The 20,393-nt window shown below is 48.2% G+C and overlaps 1 protein-coding gene across 6 annotated transcripts in view; it reads right to left on the bottom strand.

Annotated features, from left to right (window-relative positions):
• PECAM1 (platelet and endothelial cell adhesion molecule 1) overlaps nt 1–20,393 on the bottom strand; it is an 88,003-nt gene that overhangs the window by 17,229 nt on the left and 50,381 nt on the right. For 5 of the 6 annotated variants that reach the window (XM_032241977.1, XM_032241975.1, XM_032241976.1 and 2 more), the window contains 5 exons: nt 19,888–19,915; nt 18,794–18,867; nt 15,624–15,677; nt 13,599–13,661; nt 6,070–6,126 (listed from right to left, as the gene is read on the bottom strand). In XM_032241977.1, the coding sequence (XP_032097868.1) occupies nt 6,070–6,126; nt 13,599–13,661; nt 15,624–15,677; nt 18,794–18,867; nt 19,888–19,915 (276 nt within the window). The remainder of the gene's footprint in view (nt 1–6,069; nt 6,127–13,598; nt 13,662–15,623; nt 15,678–18,793; nt 18,868–19,887; nt 19,916–20,393) is intronic. The other variant, XM_032241979.1, reaches the window with a different exon arrangement.

Genomic DNA, 20,393 nt, shown 5'->3' with positions numbered 1-20,393 from the left:
GCCTCCTGGGTTCAGGCAATTCTCCTGCCTCAGCCTCCTGAGTAGCTGGGATTACAGGCACGCGCCACCATGCCCAGCTGATTTTTGTAGCTTTAGTAGAGACGGGGTTTCACCATGTTGACCAGGATGGTCTTGATCTCTTGACCTTGTGATCCGCCCGCCTCGGCCAAGAATTTTTTTTAAAAATAGACAGAGTTCTCCAAAGTAGACAGAGTTCTCCAATTATGCTGATAACATGAAACCTAGACGAAGAAAGATGGAAAACAGAGGAGAATGCAGTCAATTGGTTTGGCAAGAAACAACTGACAGCAACTAGTAACAAACCAATTGGCTGAGAGAAATAAGGAGAGGGAGCAGGAAGGCTTTGAAGAGCGTGGCTTCAGCCAGGTTCCCTGGGTTCTATCCCTGCTCTGCCACTGGCTGTGGAACAAGCACAAGTTACTTAACCTCTGGGCCCATTTCCCCATGTGGAGAGCAAGAGTAACAACAGAACCCCCATCAAGCGTATGCCGATCTTGAGGATTAAGGCAGGGCTCTGAGTGTCTCACACACAGGGAGTGCTCAATACATATTAGCTGTAACTGACCGAGGAGGAAGGGACTCTCCCAACCACAAGAGAATCAGAGTATAGGAAGAACAAAATCAACACAGAACAGAAGTCTGCAGTCTGTAGAGGGGAAATAGTAACCAAAGGAAAGAGCTGCCGGAGAACTTGGCAATGATGAAGAATCTGGGGATGGTTATGATGATAACAAGAAATGAGAATCTGGCCAGGTGTGGTGGCTCATGTCTGTAATCCCAGCACTTTGGGAGGCCGAAGCAGGTGGATCACCTGAGGTCTGGAGTTCAAGGTCAGCCTGGCCAACATGGTGAAATATTGTCCCTACTAAAAATACATATAAAATTAGCCAGGCAAGGTGGCAGTACCTGTGGTTCCAGCTACTCAGGAGGCTGAGTAAAGGAGTAAAGAAAAGGAATCAGCCATGTCCTGCGGGCTTCTCTCCTCAAGGAAGCCCTGAGAAACAGGAAACCCCTTGGCTTCCAGGACCAGAGGCTTCTAGGTGACGTGGAGACACAGCTGTAGGCAGCTGCAGGCAAGGGCTATGGCCCATGCAAAACCCAGGGCTCTTTCTACCTTCACTCCTGGGCAGGTTAGAGACCTGGCAGGTTCTCTAACTTCCGCCAGGTTAGAGACCAGGTTGTGGGGAGGGACAGAGCCCTAACTGACGCCAGGTGGCCCAGGTGGTGCCGTGGGAGCGTCCTGGCCTGGGAGTCAGGGAACTGCTCTAGAAGTATCCTGGGCAAGACACTGAACTCTATATAGGGCTCAAGCTCCTCCTGTGTTTTGAAACTGAAATTGATTAAATGCTCACTCTGTGGCAGGGATAATACAGTGACTTGGGGATAACCAGCATGGTCTCCCACAGTCCTATCTCATTTAACCACATGTGCATTTAATAGTTTAAGAAACTGAGTCTCTGAGGGGTTAAGACACCTTAGTCAAAGTCACACAGCTGGTAGGTGGCTGCCCAGGACAGGGACTGGGATGTCTCCCAGCAAAGCCTGTGCTCTACACCACTTCAAATCCTACCAGAGGGGGTTCTTTTTTTTTTTTTTTTAAAGATGGGGTTTCACCATGATGGCCAGGCTGGTCTTGAACTCCAGACCTCAGGTGATCCACCCACCTTGGCCTCCCAAAGTGCTAGGATTACAGGCGTGAGCCACCGTGCCCAGCCCTGAGGGGGTTCTACCATGCCTATGGTTTCAGCCTGAGGGAGGGGTCAGGTTCCAACAGCCCAGATTGAGTAATCCAGAACCAACCTGGAGACCCGGAGAGAACCCACTTGAACAGCCAGCTGCCCTAAAGCAGATGAAGCAGTTGTAGGAAATCAGAATATGTCACCACAAAATATGCCCCTTTGGCATAAGGACTATTTTGAGCTGGATACAAATGAAAGTTCAGATTAGAAAGAAGTCTTCCCAGAGCTTCCTTATCTGACTAAAAGCAGAAACTACTTCTTCCTTTTTTTTTTTTTGGAGACAGATTAAAGAAACTGTTTTTCTCCTGTTAATCTGTCTTGTCTAATTTGCAGGGCCCCATCGGAAAACCTAGGAAAGTAAAGGAAAAAAGTTAAATGTTTTGGAACCCATCAGTCTCACTCTGTCACCCAGGCTGGAGGGCAGTGGCACAAACACAGTTCACTGCAGTTTCCACCTTCCAGGCTCAAGCTATCCTCCTGCCTCAGTCTCCTGAGTAGGTGGGACTACAGGCACATACCACCACGCCCAACTAATTTTTGTTTTCCTATTAACTTTTTAAATTTTTTTTTTTTTTTGAGACGGAGTTTTACTCTTGTTACCCAGGCTTGAGTGCAATGGCGCGATCTCGGCTCACCGCAACCTCCGCCTCCTGGGTTCAGGCAACTCTCCTGCCTCAACCTCCTCAGTAGCTGGGATTACAGGCACGCGCCACCATGCCCAGCTAATGTTTTTGTATTTTTAGTAGAGACGGGGTTTCACCATGTTGACCAGGATGGTCTCAATCTCTTGACCTCGTGATCCGCCCGCCTCGGCCTCCCAAAGTGCTGGGATTACAGGCTTGAGCCACCGTGCCCGGCCACTTTTTAAAATTTTAAAAACTTTTTAGAAAAGATGGGGGTCTCACTATGCTGCCCAGGCTGATCTCAAATTCCTGGGCTCAAGTGTTCCTTTCACCTCAGCCTCCCAAAGTGCTGAGATTACAGGCATGAGCCACCATGCCCAGCCCTAAAAACAGAAGCTCCTAAGAAAAGAGGACTGCTGTAAAGCTCCCCATGGAAGCTCTGTGGCCACCTGATTCGCTTTCCCAGTTTGCCACCCTCAGAAGCCAAAAACCATTTTTCCTTTGCCTTGTCATTTCTCTACAAATGTATTGCTCTTTGTTAAGATGCTTTATATATTTTTTAAAAAAATGTTTTTGAGATGGAGTTTCATTCTTGTTGCCCAGGCTGGAGTGCAACAGCGTGATCCCAGCTCACTGCAACCTCCACCTCCCTGGTTCAAGTAATTCTCCTGCCTCAGCCTCCTGAGTAGCTGGAATTCCAGGCACCCGCCACCATGCCTGGATAATTTTTTTGTATTTTTAGTAGAGACAGGGTTTCACCATGTTGGCCAGGGTGGTCTCGAACTTCTGGCCTCGGGTGATCCACCCACCTTAGCCTCCCAAAGTCCTGGGATGACAGGCTTGAGACACTGCAATCGGCCTAAGATGCTTTATAGACCCCAAGCTCTAACCGCCCCTTTGAGTTACTCATGATTGATGTTTCTCTTGTGTGATTTGCATTATGTATGGTAATAGGCTCTGTTTTTATCTTGTTGATCTGCATCTAATTCGAAGGGCCCCAATCAGAGCACTTAGGAGAGTAAAGGAAAAAAAGTTAAGTTTTCCCTTATACAGACTCTAGAATCCACACTGAGGTGCCCTTCACCACCTACAGTGAAGGGCAACCAGCAAGCAACCAGAAACCTCAGATGACCACGGACCTCGCTGGAGGCCTTGAGGCAGAGGTGATAAGGAGCTGGCCTCCTGCAGTGGGCACCCCTGCAACTTCCACCTTCTACCACCCCCGCTTCCCAAAACCAAAGGCAGTATGCTTCAGTGGTCAGGAGTGTGGAGTCCACTCCAGGGAGGGACGATTCTCAGAGGCTTGCTTGCTGCGTGATCTCAGGCAAGTGTCTTAACCTCTGTATGCCTTAGTAGCTTCCACTGTAAAATGAGATTTGTCATGAATCCCATTGACAAATCCCATTGAAAAAGACGACGTACTCAGCCCGCTTAGCCCATACAGAAAGTGGTCAAATAGGAGCATTTGTATAACCAAAGCAACTGAAAGTGAACTCTTCAGCACTGACCCAAGAAAGGGAACAATCTCAGGGACCAGCAAGAAAGCAGAAGGGGCATTTTCACACAATTACACAATGGGCGCAACCTTGAACCCCGCCTTATTTATAACTTTTCCTTACACTGGGGAGAAATAGAGAAAGCCTATTTGTTGTTAGATTTGCATTTTGTTAGCTCTGAGTATATGGAGATTGTAAAATGAGATACTCGAGCCAAAAATTCCCCAGGAAATTGGTTTTTGAAAAATTATTCAGTCGGTGTCAAGTTCCACAAGGGATTAAGTTTCTGTTCTCCTCACAAATATACCAACTTTTAAAAATGAATTAAGGAGTGATCACTATTTCAGATAAAAAGTAGGGTCTTCAGAGAATTGGACGTTCTTTTAAAACAGTGCTTTTTACCTGGCACAGTGGCTCACACTTGTAATCCCAGCACTTTGGGAGGCCAAAGTGGGCGGATTGTTTGAGCTCAGGAGTTCAAGACCAGTCTGGGCAACATAGTGAAACCTCATCTCCACCAAAAATATAAAACTTAGCTGGGCGTGGTGGTGTGTGTCTGTGGTCCCAGCTACTTGGCAGGATTGCTTAAGCCTTGAGGCTGGGTTGGGGAGTGTTGTATGGAGGTTGCAGTCAGCTGAGATGGCACCACTGCACTCCAACCTGGGTGACAGAGTGCGACTCCAATTCAAACAAAACAAACAAAAACAGTGCTTCTCAAATATTGGCAGCATCAGAAACATCTGAGGCTGGCTAAGTTCAGATTCCAGAGACTGATTTGTGGGTCTGGGGGCCTGTGATTGCTGTTGCTGGTTCACCAAGTACACTCAGAGTAGCTATCCTTTTTCACGTATTTATTTATTTTGAGACAGAGTCTCATTCTGTGGCCCAGGCTGGAGTGCAGTGGCGTCATCTCAGCTCACTGCGACCTCTGCCTCCCAGTTCAAGCGATTCTCCTGCCTCAGCCTCCCAAGTAGCTGGGACTATAGGCATGCACCACCACACCCAGTTAATTTTTAAATTTTTAGTAGAGACAGAGTTTCACTATCTTGGCCAGGCTGGTCTCGAATGTTTGACCTCAGGTGATTTGCCCACCTTGGCCTCCCAAAGTGCTGGAATTACAGGCGTGAGCCATCACGCCTGGCCAGAGTAGCCACCTTTGCAGAAATGTCCTGGACCATTTCAGTGATTCCCTTTCCAAGAATCCACTTAAATAGAGGTCTGTTGTACAAAGCAAGACACTCACATAGTTAGTATGTCCCCCGCAATGTTTATGTTTTTTGGATTGCTGACTTACTTTCACAATTTAAAAGTTGTCATTGTAGATTTCATTTCTCTAGACTTGAATACAGTTATTGCACCAAAAAAAAAGGTGGGGGGGGGCTCGTTGAGCTGCCCTGGTTCTGGGTCTGCTGAAGCTCTGTGTTCAGCTCCGGGGAAGCCCTTCCATTTGGAAACAGTGGGTCGTCAAGGGCAGGGAAGTGGGGCCAGCAGAACCAAAGGAAATAGAGCAGATCCGCACACCCGCACCCACTCCCAAAGTCAGTCTATCATCAGAAAAGCTGAAGCTGCTGGGTGCGGTGGCTCAGGCCTGTAATCCCAACACTCTGGGAAGCCGAGATGGGTGGATCACTTGAGGTCAGGAGTTTGAGACCAGCCTGGCCAACATGGTGAAACCCTGTCTCTACTAAAAACACAAAAATTAGCTGGGCGGGAGGCTGAAGCAGGAGAATCACTTGAATCTGGGAAGTAGAGGTTGCAGTGAGTCAAGATTGCACCACTGTACTCCAGCCTGAGCGACAGAGCGAGACTCCATATCATTAAAAAAAAAAAAAAAAAGAAAGAAAGAAAAAGAAAAAAGAAAGGCTGAAGCTGCTGGGAGTCTCCAAAGCAAAACACTTGACATCCAAGACCTTGGGGCACCCCAGCCACCAGGGCCTTGTGAGGAGCAGGTGAGGTCACTGGCTGGGGTCAGTAAGCACTCAAGAAGCATGCTGACTAAATGAATAGTAAAAATAACCCGAGGTGACATTTTAAGGGTGGTGGGAGAGAGGGAGCCCACAGCACTGGTATAAGAGGTGGCACCCCTTTTTTGGCCTTCTTTGCTTCCTCTTTTCTCTGCCCACTCCCAAGGCCCCATCAGTGGTTCTAGGGGGCATCCCCCAGGCTGGGGCACTGGGGACCCTCACTCACCAGGGGCAGCTTTCCGGATTTCACTGTACACCGTCTCTGTGCCCTTCTTTCCTAGATCTGGAAAAGGGACCAGGCACAAGTCAGTAACTGCCTCTGGGAACCAGGTCAGTCCACTGCAGTCGTAGGAAAAGGTCTGAGGCTCTGCAGGCAAGGCTGTACCCCACTATTGCACCCCACCAGAACCAGGTCCAGAAGCTCCCGGAGACCTTGTCATGTCTGACATTAAAAGATCCCGGCTGGGCGTGGTGGCTCACGCCTGTAATCCCAGCACTTTGGGAGGCTGAGACAGGCGGATCACTTGAGGTCAGGAGTTTGAGACCATCCTGGCCAACATAGCGAAACCTCGTCTCTACTAAAAACACAAAAAATTAGCCCAGCATGGTGGTGGGTGCCTGTGCCTCCAGCTACTCAGGAGGCTAAGGCATGAGAATCGCTTGAACCTGGGAGGCAGAGGTTGCAGTGAGCCGGGCTTGTGCCACTGTACTTCAGCCTGGGAGATAGACTGAGACTCCATATAAAAAAAAAAAAGGAGATCCTGGTCTAACCAGCATCACCTCCACTCTGGGAGTAGGAGGTCAGCAGGCCATTGTGGAGCAGGGCTGCGTGCTCCAGAGGACCCCAACCTGAAGGGCCACAGACGGAGGGGCACCTAGCAAGGGCCTGCAGCCTCCAGCTTGGCAGCCCCACTCCTCTTCCCCTGCCACTGTGACCCCTGTCCAGACATTCTACCAGGTCCCTTGACGCAGGGCTGGGCCATGGCCTCCCAATCACCTGAGAGCCCAGACCCTGGGATCCAGATCCAGATCCCAAGGTCTGGGTTAGAGCCTGGGGTTGTCAGGGACCCCAGGAATAGCTGGACTGAGAACTCTTACAGGGCTAGATGGCTGGGCTGGCCAGTGTCACTGCCAGCTCCTGGGCCTCACTGGAGCTTTCTGGTTGGATCAGGCTGGGGGGTGCTGATCCCACCCAGCTTTTTTTAGGAGCTCCTCAGGGGCTCTAATATGCAGACAGGGCTGAGATCCTCTGGGCTGGACCCTCTCAACACAGCAGCATGATGACCCACCCAGGGTGTGGGGTATACCTGGAGGAGACTCAAGGGCGCCCACACTGCCTTCTGTATACCTTACACTGGGGTGTGGGCACAAGATGTGTACACAAAAATATACACACAGCATATACAGACACACATTCATGCACACAATGTGTATACATGCTATGCATACCCTCATACAGTGTATCCATTGTGTATCTACACACATTGTATGCACACATACAGCATATCCATATACACTGCACGTACAAACATGCAAGCTGTGTGTACACACACTCAGGTACACAGGGTGGGCACACATATACACACTCACCAACCCTGAGGAAGCAGGTTGGAGCCTGGCCACTTCCCAGCTCCTGTCACCTGCACAGAGGCCCAGGAAGCCTCACTGTTGAAAGGAGCCTGATGCTGTGCAGGCCATCGTTCTCCTCTTACAGAGGGGGAAAGGGAGCCCCAGATAGGGTAAGGTGCTTCCTGTGCCATGGTCAGTGCCAGGTGGGTGTTTCCCATCTCGGGGTGGACGGCCGGGGTGCGACCATGGACTCCACCTGCACCGAGATGCCCTCGACTCACCATGCTTCGCTCTCACCTCCTGGCCCCACACGCACTCCTCCACTGCCAGCACTGCCCTTTCTCCTTGCCCAATTCCCCCATGACCCTGGTGGAGCTTCACGTACGGGCCAACACCCCCACACTCACCCTCCCTCTGTGCCCTGGAAAGTTACAGGGCCCCCGACCCCACAGCATGTTGGTGACATTTGCCTACGACACACTGACGTGACTTGTTCCCAAGACCGTCTCCCTGGCAGACCCCGAGCTCCTCTGGGGGTGATGGCTGGGGTCTGGGACATGTCCCATTCCTAGGCTTGCACAGCTGCCTGGGGGCACCCATCCAAGTTTAAAGCAACAATAATGGTGGTGTTTCCTGCATCAGGAACCATTTGTGAGGAGAAAGGCTGGGGGTGGGTCAGATCCTACAGTTGAACTGGGGGCATGTGGGGTGACTAGGGCCTTGCAGTGACTTCCCCAGGGCACCAACAGGATTTGGAACTCAGTAGAGTGGCTGAGCTGCCAGGGCATCCCGTTGCTGGCACAGCAGAGATGCCCACACAACCCTTGCTCTCTCTCTGTGGCACCAGATGTGGGGGCCTCGAGAGAAGCTCTAGGGATCCCCATCCCCTGCTGGGGGCTCCTCTACATCCCCAAGGCACCCTCTGGTCGATGTCAGTCCTGGCCAAGTCACTCACTCAGCAGAATCCTAGACACCTAGTATGAACCTGCACTGTGGAATAGGAAAGGTGAGGGGCCTGCTCCCAGCTTTCCGGAGCTCCAGGCTGCGAGGCACACAGGCGCACAAGCAACACAGACACTGCAATGAATGCTGTCAAACGCCATGTCCCAGGCACATGGTGGGTCATGGCCAGCTCACTCCCCACCCAGGCCCACATGGGGGCTGGGGCAGGTGGGGAATAAATGGAGGGAAAGGGCTTGGTGGTTGGGCCTAGGAACTCGGAGAGCTTGTGATCCCCACGGTCCCCAGGCCCACAAGGGGCAGCTGGGAGACCTCTTTTGTGGCCTTGGGGATGCTGTAACATCCCCAGGGCAGCAGGAGTGACTGCTGCTTCTTGGTGGCGCTGCTAGCGTGGCAGCTGCCCCTGAATCTGCCCAGCTCAGTGACAGGTGGGCAGGGGGAGTCACAGCTCATCACCGCCTCCCCTCCCCACCCCCTCTCTGGCAGCAGCTGCCTGCTAATGAGTCAACCAGGCCGGCAAGCTGTTTGTCTCCGCTGTCAGGAATGTTTCCGGATGGGGCTTTATTTTGGCTTCTGTTTTTCTCTGTGTTAACACAGAAAGAAATGGCTTCAACGTCATGGGGTTTTCCCAGCAATTAGCCTCAGCGCAAACCGGGATTGATTGAGTTCCTTCCCGCCCCTCCTCCACCCCAAGTTAGCACTTGGTCCGCTGCCACCAGGGTCAGAACTGGACTTGGTTCCCATCCCCTCCTCCATAGGAGGAAGCCTTGAAAGCAGGGAACTGCGTTGGCCAAGACCAGGTCAAATGTACTCACCACTGGCCTTGTACCCACAAAGCCCTTTTCTTACCTGGTAATACCTGGCTCTCCACCCACAGGAAGGCTCAGGCCTGACCTCACCCACTGCCCCTTAGCTGCTAAGGAGGAAGATGGGTCTGGAAAACTCTGCTTGAATCCCCAAAAAGCTCTCCATTGCCTTCAAGTGACCCTCATTACTGTCTCCCTGGGACCTCCGAAGCCCACACAGCCTTGTGCAAATGGAGAAAGAGAGGCCCGTTAGGTGATGGCGCCCCCGCAGCTGCACAGCTTGGCAAGGAGGGCACAGGCTGGCTGTCCCTGCTTCACCCAGCCCTGGGGGTTCTCGGTAGCTCCTTTGTTATTTGTCAATTTTTTGTAGAGGTGAGGTGGTCTTGCCTTGTTGCCAGGCTGGTCTTGAATGCTGGGCTCAAGTGGTCCTCTCATCTCTGCCTCCCAAAGTACTGGGATTATAATAGCTCCTTCTTGTTTCTTCAACCCTTCCCCATATTTGAGCAGGAAAAAGAAAATTAGGACCAGGCGCAGTAACTCACGCCTGTAATCCCAGCACTTGGGGAGGCTGAGGTGGGCAGATCACTGAAGTTTAAGAGTTTGAGACAGCCTGGCCAACATGATAAAACACTGTTTCTACTAAAAACACAAAATTAGCCAGGCATGGTGATGGGCACTTGCAATCCCAGCTATTCGGGGGGCTGAGGCACGAGGATTGGTTGAATCTGGGAGGTGGAAGTTGCAGTGAGTCAAGATCGTGCCACCGCACTCCATCCTGGGCAACAGAGTGAGAGCCCGCCACACACACACACACACACACACACACACACACACGCACACACATGCAGCAGGCAGTAATGAGGTCTCCCATCCTGGCCGTTCAGTTCTTCACCTGCTGCTACCATCTGCCTCCAAGATAGATCTAAAATAGAATCCATGCATTGCCAGCACTGTGGTTGCCCATCCCTCTTGCCTGGCAATAACATACTCATCTCTCTGTTTCCGTTCCTGCCCTCCTTCAATCTGTTTTCCATGCCAGCCATGAGGACTTTTTTGTGTGTGTGTGAGATGGAGTCTCACTCTATCGTCCATGCTGGAGTGCAGTGGCGCAATCTCAGCTCCCTGCAACTTCCACCTCCTGGGTTCGAGCAATTCTCTTGCCTCAGCCTCCCAGGTAGCCAGGATTACAGGCACATGCCACCACACCTGGTTAATTTTTGTATTTTTAGTAAAGACAGGGTTTCACCATGTTGGCCAGGCTTGTCTTGAACTCCAGACCTCAGGTGATCCACCCACCTCAGCTTCCGAAAGCGCTGGGATTACAGACATTAGCCACCCTGCCTGACCAAGGATATTTTTTAAAGAAGAAAGTTGAAAGCTGTTACTTCTCTGTGTAAATCCTTCCAAAGGTTCTCTAATCCATTTAGAATAGAATGCAAAGAAATCCTCAGAGACCCTGAACCCCGCCCCAGCTTCCTGTGCCTGCTTTCTGTCCTGCTCACTCTGCAGGCGCAAGGGTCTCCTTTCCAATCTCGGTTGAGTCAAGCTCTGAGCCACCTCACACTGCCCTTCCTATTTCCTGAGGCTGCCCACCCCCCCCTCCTGGTTGGGCTGCCTTCTTTGCACCCCTCTGGCTCTGCTTAAATGTCACTCCTCAAAGAGGCCTCCTTGGGCCACCCAAGCCAGAAAAGGTGTCACATTTTATGCCTGCTCAGTGGCTGGTCCATCATGGACCTTAATCACAATTTGTTATCTCAACAAATGAACCACTTTACAATGAAATAAAGACAAAGAGCCCTGGCTCGGTGGCTCATGCCTGGAATCCCAGCACTTTGGGAGGCCAAGGCGGGTGGATCACCTGAGGTCAGAAGTTGGAGACCAGCCTGGTCAACATGGTGAAACCCTGTCTCTGATAAAAATACAAAAATTAGCTGGACGTGGTAGTGGGCACCTGTAATCCCAGCTACTCAGAAGGCTGAGGCAGGAGAATTGCTTGAACCCAGGAGGTTAAGGTCGCAGTGGGCTGAAATTGCGCCATCGCACTCCAGCCTGGGCGACAAGAGCAACACTTGGTCTTAAAAAAAAAAAGGAAGAGAGCTTCAGGCCTGGCGTGTTCCCTACCCCCTCAGGTCCAGTCTAGACTCAGAAGTGAGTTGTGCAGATTGGGTAGCACACACCCCCCAGGCCCATTCTGTGGGTAGCTGTGGGAATGTGCCCCACTGGTGCGGCACACAGCACAGAGGCTCTACGGGACGTCCCTATAAGGAAAGTTTTGTGCATACCGCTGCTGACAAGGCACTCAGACCAGGCTCAAAAAGAAGAAAGGGAGGAACCCAAGACTCCTCCCAGATCATGGAGCAAGGGGTGATTTCAAAACCCCATTGCCATGTGGTCTGGCTAGTGGCTGGCTCGGCCTGGAAAACAGCGCACAGCCTGCACAGTCTGGAAAACTGCCCCAGGCTGCCTGGCTAGGTGGATGCAGCCTGGCATTAGCCTCAGAGGAGGGGAGATAGATGGCAATGATCCCAGGGAGCTTCCCAGCTGGGCAGGAAGGTTCTGAGACTGTTTCCTTTGAGCATGCAGGAGCCACTGTTTCCTTTGAGCATGCAGTAATCCTGGGACTGTGTACTGCCCAATCCAGGTGAGCAAAGGAGGATGAGGATTAGGGGATGCATTTAAAAAATTTTTTTAGACTGAGTCTTGCTCTGCCACCCAGGCTGGAGTGCATTGGTGCAATCTCGGCTCACTGCGACCTCTGCCTCCCAGGTTCAAGTGATTCTTCTGCATCAGCTTCCCCAGTAGCTTTGATTACAGGCACGTGCCATCATGCCCAGCTAATTTTTGTATTTTTGGTAGAAATGGGGTTTCACCATATTGGCCAGCCTGGTCTCGAACTCCTGGCCTCAAGTGATCCTCCTGCCTTGGCCTCCTGAAGAACCGAGATTACAGGTATGAGCCACTGCGCCTGGCTGGGAGATGTATGTTTTTTATGGTGCCCAAAGCAAATGAGATTGATGTTCTAGCATTTGCTATGAACCAGCCCACTGTGCATCCATTTCCCTGGCACAGAACCAGAGGTAGGGGCTTCCAGGCCAGCCTGCCCTTGAGAGAACCACATACACGGAAACAAAACCTGGGGTGTAAAATCAGTGCCACTGCTCACACGGACAGGGAGTTTGTGCTTTTAAAAGCCTTTACCTAAGTGTCCCTCTAAACGGCAAAGCACTCGATACCTTGAAATATGCGTTTGATTTACACACATTCGATCTGCACAGGCAACTTTAGGAACTCAATGGGTTTGGGCAAGGGGTCTACCTCTAGAAGGGACAAATTGCTCAGTACTTCCTAATTGCCTGGCACTTAGTAAGTGCTCAATAAATCTTACCTATTATTATTAGTACCCTAACTAATAATTACCGAAAATTGGCTGGGTGTGGTGACTTCCACCTATAATCCCAGCACTTTGGGAGACCAAGGTGGGCAGATCGCTTGAGCCCAGGAATTTGAGACCAGCCTGGGTAACATGGCGAAAACCTGTCTCTGTTTTTCTTTAATTAATTTTTTAAATTATTGAGGCCGGGTGTGATGCCTCACACCTATAATCCCAGCACTTTGGGAGGCCAAGGTGGGTGGATCACTTGAGGTCAGGAGTTCGAGTACAGCCTGGCCAACATGATGAAACCCCATTTCTACTAAAAATACAAACGAACAAAAAAAATTAGCCGGCTGTGGTGGCGCACACCTGTAATCCCAGCTACTCTGGAGGCTGGGGCAGAATGGCTTGAACCCTGGAGGCAGAGGTTGCAGTGAGCTGAGCTCGCACCACTGCTAGCCTGGGCAACAGAGAGAGACTCTGTTTATATATATATATATACACATATATATATATAAATTTTTTTTTTCCCTTTTCTTCTTTTTGAGATGAAGTCTTGCTCTGTCACCCAGGCTAGAGTGTAGTGGCATGATCTTGGCTCACTACAACCTCTGCCTACCAGGTTCAAGCAATTCTCCTGCCTCAGCCTCCTGCGTAGCTGGGATTACAGGCATATGCCACCACATCCGGCTAATTTTTTATTTTTATTAGAGATTGGGTTTCACCATGTTGGTCAGGCTGGTCTCAAACTCCTGACCTCATGATCCGCCCACCTCAGCCTCCCAAAGTTCTAGGATTACAGGCATGAGCCACCGGGCCCAGCCATATTTTTTTTCTTTGAAATTACTGAAATTCTACAGCTCAGGGCCAGAGCGAGGGCCTTTGCTCCTTCCTGTCTTAGGCAGGCCAGTAGGTCTGCTGATCACCTTCCTCTGGAGCAACTCAGGGTGTATAGACTCTTCCCACTGAGCACAGCACCTCTACCTTGGGGTTTAAACCCAAGACAAGGGCAATGGCTGGGGACTCAGTCGAGTGACGGGCACTTACCTTTGTGAGGCTCAGCTGAGGACACTTGCACTTCCGTGTACTGCACATCTGAGTTCCGAGGCTCTGCTCAAAGAAACCACAACAACTTTTGTTTAGACGGAATCTCTGCGGGAACCTCAGATCACAGAAGTAGAGACTTTGTTTATGAGATGGAGCAGCACTCTGTTGCCCAGGCTGGAGTGCAGTGGTGCAAACACCTCCAGGGTTCAAGTGTTTCTCCTGCCTCAGCCTCCTGAGTAGCTGGGATTGCAGGTGCTCACCATCACGCCCCACTAATTTTTATATTTTTAGTAGAGACATAGTTTCACCATGTTGGCCAGGCTGGTTTTAAATGCCTGACCTCAAGTGATCCACCCACCTCAGCCTCCCAAAGTGCTGAGATTACAGGCATGAGCCACTGTGGCGACCAGATTTTCATTCAAGTTATTAAAGTGTTCTGTATTTTGAGGGGGTGGCCAGACACAGGCTTAATTCCATTCTGGATGGTGAAGGGAGTACACATCCCACACTGGTCCCGGAGGCAGAGACAGGGCCTCGGGGCCCATGGCCTCCTCCCTGACTATTACCAGGATGTGGAGGGACCCTCTAGCCTACGTCCCTGTTTCTACAATGTGGGGACTTGGAACAGGTCAGTAGAGACAGGAAACAGCCCAGTATCAGCCACAGTCATTCTCCTAGTTCAGTCTCACTCAAGATGCTGCAAGCCTTCTCCATAGCCACAGGCAAACAAAGCTACCTCCAAGACTGAGAGGGTCTCAGGAAATGGGGAAAGGGGGTCACTAGCCTAAAAATACTTGGAGAGTATGAGGCATACAAGTGAACGAAATTGCTCAGGGTACTATGTTGAAAGGTAGGAAAGACGTTTGTCTTCAAGTCAAAACTAACATTAGTTTTGTTTTTAAAGCCCTAAAGAATAGTGATTCTCATCAGCTACTAAAACAATGATTCTGCAATCAAGGATACATTTCAGGCTGGGTGCGGCGGCTTATGCCTGTAATCCCAGCACTTTGGGAGGCTGAGGTGGGCAGATCACCTGAGGTCAGGGGTTCGAGATTAGCCTGACCAACATGGTGAAAGTCTCTACTAAAAATACAAAAATTAGGTGGGCATGGTGGCACACACCTGTAATCCTAGCTACTTGGGAGGCTGAGGCATGATAATGGCTTGAACCCAGGAGGTGGAGATTGCAGTGAGCTGAGATCACGCCACTGTACTCCAGCCTGGGCGACAGAGTGAGACTCTGTATCAAAAAAAAAAAAAAAAAAAAAGAGCCGGGCGGGGTGGCTCATACCTGTCTGTAAGTCCAGAGCTGATCATGAGGTCAGGAGTTCAAGACCAGCTTGGCCAATATAGTGAAACCCTGTCTCTACTAAACATATAAAAAATTAGCTGGGTATGGTGGCGGGTGCCTTTAGTCCCAGCTACTTGGGAGGCTGAGGCAGGGGAATCACTGGAACCCAGGAGGCGGAGGTTGCAGTGAGCCGAGATCGCACCACTGCACTCCAGCCTGGGTGACAGCGAGGCTTCATCTCAAAAAAAAAAAAAAAGAGAAAGAAAGAGGTCTTAACAGATCCTTTCTCTTTATTAGGAGCCTTGGCTCCTATGACAGCAGCCCAGAGCCGAAGGGAATTTTGAAAAATGATTTAGTCCAATCTCTCAGTGCTGCAAGCAGAAGCTGGCAATTAATTGTCCATCGTCTTTAAAAATCTCCACCTCAATACCCAAGAGAAAAGAGGCCCCACTGCCTTACTCAGTAGCCTATTATGAGTCAGGAAGTTGTTTTGGGGGCATAACCCAGTTCTTCCCTACTTTGATTTAGGTGACTTTCCCACTGAGGACACTAGATAGCATCTCTGGGGAAGGCAACTAGACACCTCCATTGACACATGGGCTGGGTACAGGGTCATTAAGACAGGTGGGAAATTAACCACAGGTCTTCAAGTTTTAATTTTCTTTTCCTTTGAGTCTTTTCTTTTTTTTTAATTAAAAGTTGGTTCTAATAAAAACACATAATTAGATAATTACCTTTATTATCATTTATTGGTTTCATTGCATGGTTTCCAACATCATCTTTGTGACCTAGGTGAAAAATAACAATTACCATGAGTGACAAGGGAAACTCTAGTTTTCTATAACCTTTTAAAAACTCAATGTCCCTATCAAAATCAAGCCTGATTTCTTCAGTGTAGTGACAACCAGCATTGTCTCTGGGTCCTGGGTCCCCTCGTTGGTCCCCCTGTGGGCTCCATTTGACCTGCTGTGCAGTCTTTTTCTTTTTCTTTCTTTCTTTTTTTTTTTTTTTTTTTTGAGATGATTCCTCTCTCTGTCACCCTGGCTGGAGTACAGTGGTGTGATCTCGGCTCACTGCAGCCTCCCCTCCTGGGTTCCAGTGATTCTCCTGCCTCAGCCTCCTGGGTAGCTGGGATTATAGGCACCCATCACCATGCCCAGCTAATTTTTGTATTTTTAGTAGAGATGGAGTTTCACTAGGTTGGCCAGGCTGGTCTCAAATTCCTGACCTCATGTGATCTGCCTGCCTTGACCTCCCCAAGTGCTGGGATTTACAGGTGTGAGCTACTGCACCCGGCCTGTATGGTCTTTTTCTAACATGAGTGGGGTGTCTACCACCCCATGGCAGGGGCACTTCCGTTTGTGAACTATTTGGAATTCAGAATTGTTCAATGTGAGCAAGTTCACGAGAAATTCTGGAAGGGACCAGCGAGGACTCAGAAACATGAAGGACACTAGCTAACTAACCGTGTCTAGCTGGAGAAGGAAACAGCAGGATCTCCAGGCTGTCATCTCAGTGGGCATGGACAAAAGCCATTTTTATCTTTGTTATTAAGTTGCCCTTTATTAAAAATAATTCATACAAAAGTCACAAATAGTATTCTTGAACACATGGCTTTCCATCATGTATTTGAATTTTACTATCATGATTACTAAAATATATTTATAAATTGAAATAATCTATGCAGAGATGATATAATAAGAATTGGAGTATTTGGAAATTAGAAGAAAAATCCTATTTTTATATAAACGTATATCAACATTTAATTTAGTTAAATGTTATATATAAATAATACAAATCAACAGAAGCCCCTTACGCCAAAAAGGTATTATTTTCTCTGTAGCAGTAGATTAATTTTTGATAAATAGTTACCTTTTTTTTTTTTTTTAGAGACAGAGTCTCACTTTGTTGCCCAAGCTAGTCTCAAGCTTCTGGCCTCAAGTGATCCTCCCACCTCAGCCTCCCAAAGAGCTGGGATTATAGGCATGAACTACCATGCCTGGCCTGAATACAGTTTCTTTTTTTTTTTTAAGATGGAGTTTCACTCTTGTTGCCCAGGCTGGAGTGCAACAGCTTGATCTCAGGTCACTGCAACCTCTGCCTCCTGGGTTCAAGCAATTCTCCTGCCTCAGCCTCCGGAGTAGCTGGGATTACAAGCATGCCTCACCATGCCTGGCTAATTTTTTGCATTTTTAGTAGAGATGGGGTTTCACCATGTTGGCCAGGATGGTCTTGAACTCCTGACCTCAAGTGATCCACCTACCTCGGCCTCCCAAAGTGCTGGGATTACAGTCATGAGCCACCGTGCCTGGCCTAGAATAGTTTCTTAACAATGTATTTGCTGTTTTCTTTTTACTAGCACATTACTTTTATTACCACAAATATTTTATTTTCCTTTTTTAAAGTTTATGATTCAGTACCATACAAATTACTCAATTCTTTTTTTTTCTTTTTCTATTTTTAGTATAGAGATGGGGGTTTCACCATGTTGGCCAGGCTCGTCTCGAACTTCTGACCTCAGGTGATCCCACCTACCTCAGCCTCCCAAAGTGCTAGGATTACAGGTGTGAGCCACTGCACCCAGCTTGAAATACTAAATTCTTACAGGTGTGAGCCACTGCACCCAGCTTGAAATACTAAATTCTTACAACGTATTTCTCAAGCAAAATATGTCTCTGTAAAAATATATCCTACAAATTTCTTAATTTGTGGGACACTTATACAATTAGAAAAGAACATGAGCATTCTATAACCAAATCTGCTGATAAAGAAAGAAAAGTGACCAGGAGCAGTGGCTCACACCTGTAATCCCAGCACTTTTGGAGGCCAAGGCAGAAGGATTGCTTGAGCCCAGGAGTCTAAAACCAGCATGGGCAACATAGGGAGATGCTGCCTCTACAAAAAATAAAAAGTAGCTGGGCATGGTGGCGCATGCTGGTGATCCCAGCTACTCGGGAGTCTGAGATGGGAGGATCGCCTGAGCCTGGGAGGAGAAGAAAGAAAGAAAAGAAAAGAAGGAAGGAAGGAGAGACAGAGAAAGAGGAAGGGAAGAAGGAAAGGAAGGAAGGAGAGAGAAAGGAAGAGAGAGAGAGAGAGAAAGAAAGAGAGAGAAAGAAAGAAAAAAAGAAAGAAAGAGAAAGAAAGAAAAGGAATGAAAGAGGAAAAGAGGGAAGGAGGAAAAGAGGGAAGGAAGGAAAGGGAAGAAAGGGAAGGAGGAAAAGGAAAGAAGAAAAGAAATAAAATAAATGAAGAAGAGTGGTCCAAATTTGGTCTGGGACAGAACCTATTGTGTGATGTATTACAGCCCCCTCTGGGAAGTAAGTAGCATCCTTGCTAAAATGCTTGAGCAATTTTCTTACTAACCTAATGGGATTAAGAACATTCTGCTGAGCTGAACCTGAAGCTAGTGATGAGCCTTAGAACCAGATATTTCTTAATTGGAGCACTTTCTTTTTATGCCTCTACTAAAAGAATATTGAAATTAGTTTCCCTTTGTGGCAAATTTGAAGTAAAACTGTCTTGTGCTTGTAATAATTCCATCTGAGATGTTTTGCCAATGTTTTAATTCAATATCTGGTCTCTGTCTAGCAAATGGAGAATTATACTACTGCGTTGGAGCAATATTCAAAGTCTTTGATGGTAACAAGGCATGATGATTATTCTCTATCTTTCATCTACAGGAAGTTTAGGTGTCGAAGGTAGAATAAAATGTGCTACCTTTCCTTTTAAGCTTCTGTTTTACAAGCTCACTGCTCAGTGGCTGATGGGATGACATAGTCCCAGTGAAGCCAGGGTTTCTCTTCCAACTTTAATCCCACTACTCACAGATTCTGCTATTGAGGTGGCTAAGGAAGCATGTAGCAAGTTGGGGAAAATTAGCAATGGCAGAAGACCGCGACTTTACCGTAATGACTGTTAGCTTCCATGCTGGGATCTGACATTTTCTCGTTGTTGGAGTTCAGAAGTGGTATTGCTGGCCTTAAAATCAAATATAAAAAGGGAAAACAATATATATATGTTGTTCTAACCCCAAACCAACAAAGTAATCAAGGGAAGATCATGAGAAAACCAGGAAGAGTTTTCCAAGGTAAGGAAACTTCACTGTCTCATTTGGAAAACTACTATTTTTTTTGCAGCTCCACGGATTATGTGAAAAAACTTTTTTTTTTTTTTTTTTTTTTGAGACAGAGTCTCACTCTGTTGTCCAGGCTAGAGTGCAGTGGTGCAGTCTCGGCTCTCTGCAGCCTCCGCCTCCCGGTTTGAAGCAATTCTCATGCCTCAGCCTCCTGAGCTGGGATTACAGGCATGCACCACCACACCTGGCTAATTTTTATATTTTTGGTAGAGATGGGGTTTCGCCATGTTGGCCAGGCTGGTCTTGAACTCCTGACCTCAGGTGATCTGCCCACTTCAGCCTCCCAAAGTGCTGGGATTATAGGCATGAGCCACCATGCTTGGCCGTGATAAAACTTTTTGCCATTAAAGTAAGCATCAGGACCAAAGGGCACATGAACAGCAGGAGGGCTTCACAGCCCACTCCCAAGCCCCTGAATTCCTTGTCCTGTGCTACTGTTTCTCCCCAGAACACAGCAACCATTTCCATACTTTTGGATTTGGGATTTCAAGAACAGTAAAGATAGTAAAACCATTTCTTAAAAGCCCCTATTTTGCCAAATTTAAAAAATGTTATCTACTACCTTTATAATTTCATAAGGAAAAGGAGATTTCACAAATAATCATCTAGGAAGGACGTGATCTCAGAATAAAAGCCATGCCTTCCCATGAAAGGACAATTGGCAGTCTTCCACTGAGACACACACACACACACACACACACAAACACACACACACACACACAAACAAACTCACAGCCAAGGAAGGCCTATATTTCTGTGAGTTTGCCAAGAGCTACTGAAAATTTCCTAATGACCAGAATCTCCCTTCAGACATGTCCACCCTGCTCACAGAGCAGACGCCCCCTTCTTAGAAATATACTCACCTGGACATTTCCACCGGCATCTGCTTGGCTTTAAAAAAGAAAAAGAAAAACCAAAGTCAGTCTACGGTGCCTGCATCCATACCACTATAATGGCAAAACGGCAATTACTTTTGCACCAACCTAATAGAAAACACTTTTTCTTTTTCTCCTAGTAAGCTGTAAAGGAACACTCTTTTCAACAACATTTGACTTTCCAGAAGATTGAATACCCAGAAAAAGAAAAGAAAGCCAAATATATTCACACTTTTACAAAAGACAGAAAAGAAACAGGTATTCTCTTGGTCTTCTACCAAGATATTTCCCCAGAAACATGATATCTTGACTATTTTAGTCAGAAGTGATTTTCATTAGTGAAATGTGATAGAAAAGCGTCAATAATACAAGAACCAGATTAGCCGTAAGCAGGCAGCTCGCTGTCTCTCTTTTTTTTTTTTCTTGAGACAGAGTTTCTGCTGTCGAAACGTCACACACACACACACACACACACACACACACACACACACACA

The sequence above is a fragment of the Sapajus apella genome, unplaced genomic scaffold (assembly GCF_009761245.1).
Source record: "Sapajus apella isolate SASKATOON/1434 unplaced genomic scaffold, GSC_monkey_1.0 scaffold48, whole genome shotgun sequence".
NCBI classification, from domain to species: domain Eukaryota; kingdom Metazoa; phylum Chordata; class Mammalia; order Primates; family Cebidae; genus Sapajus; species Sapajus apella.
The sequence above is the reverse complement of the archived record's forward strand: the minus strand, read 5'-3'. Positions and strand labels throughout refer to the sequence as shown.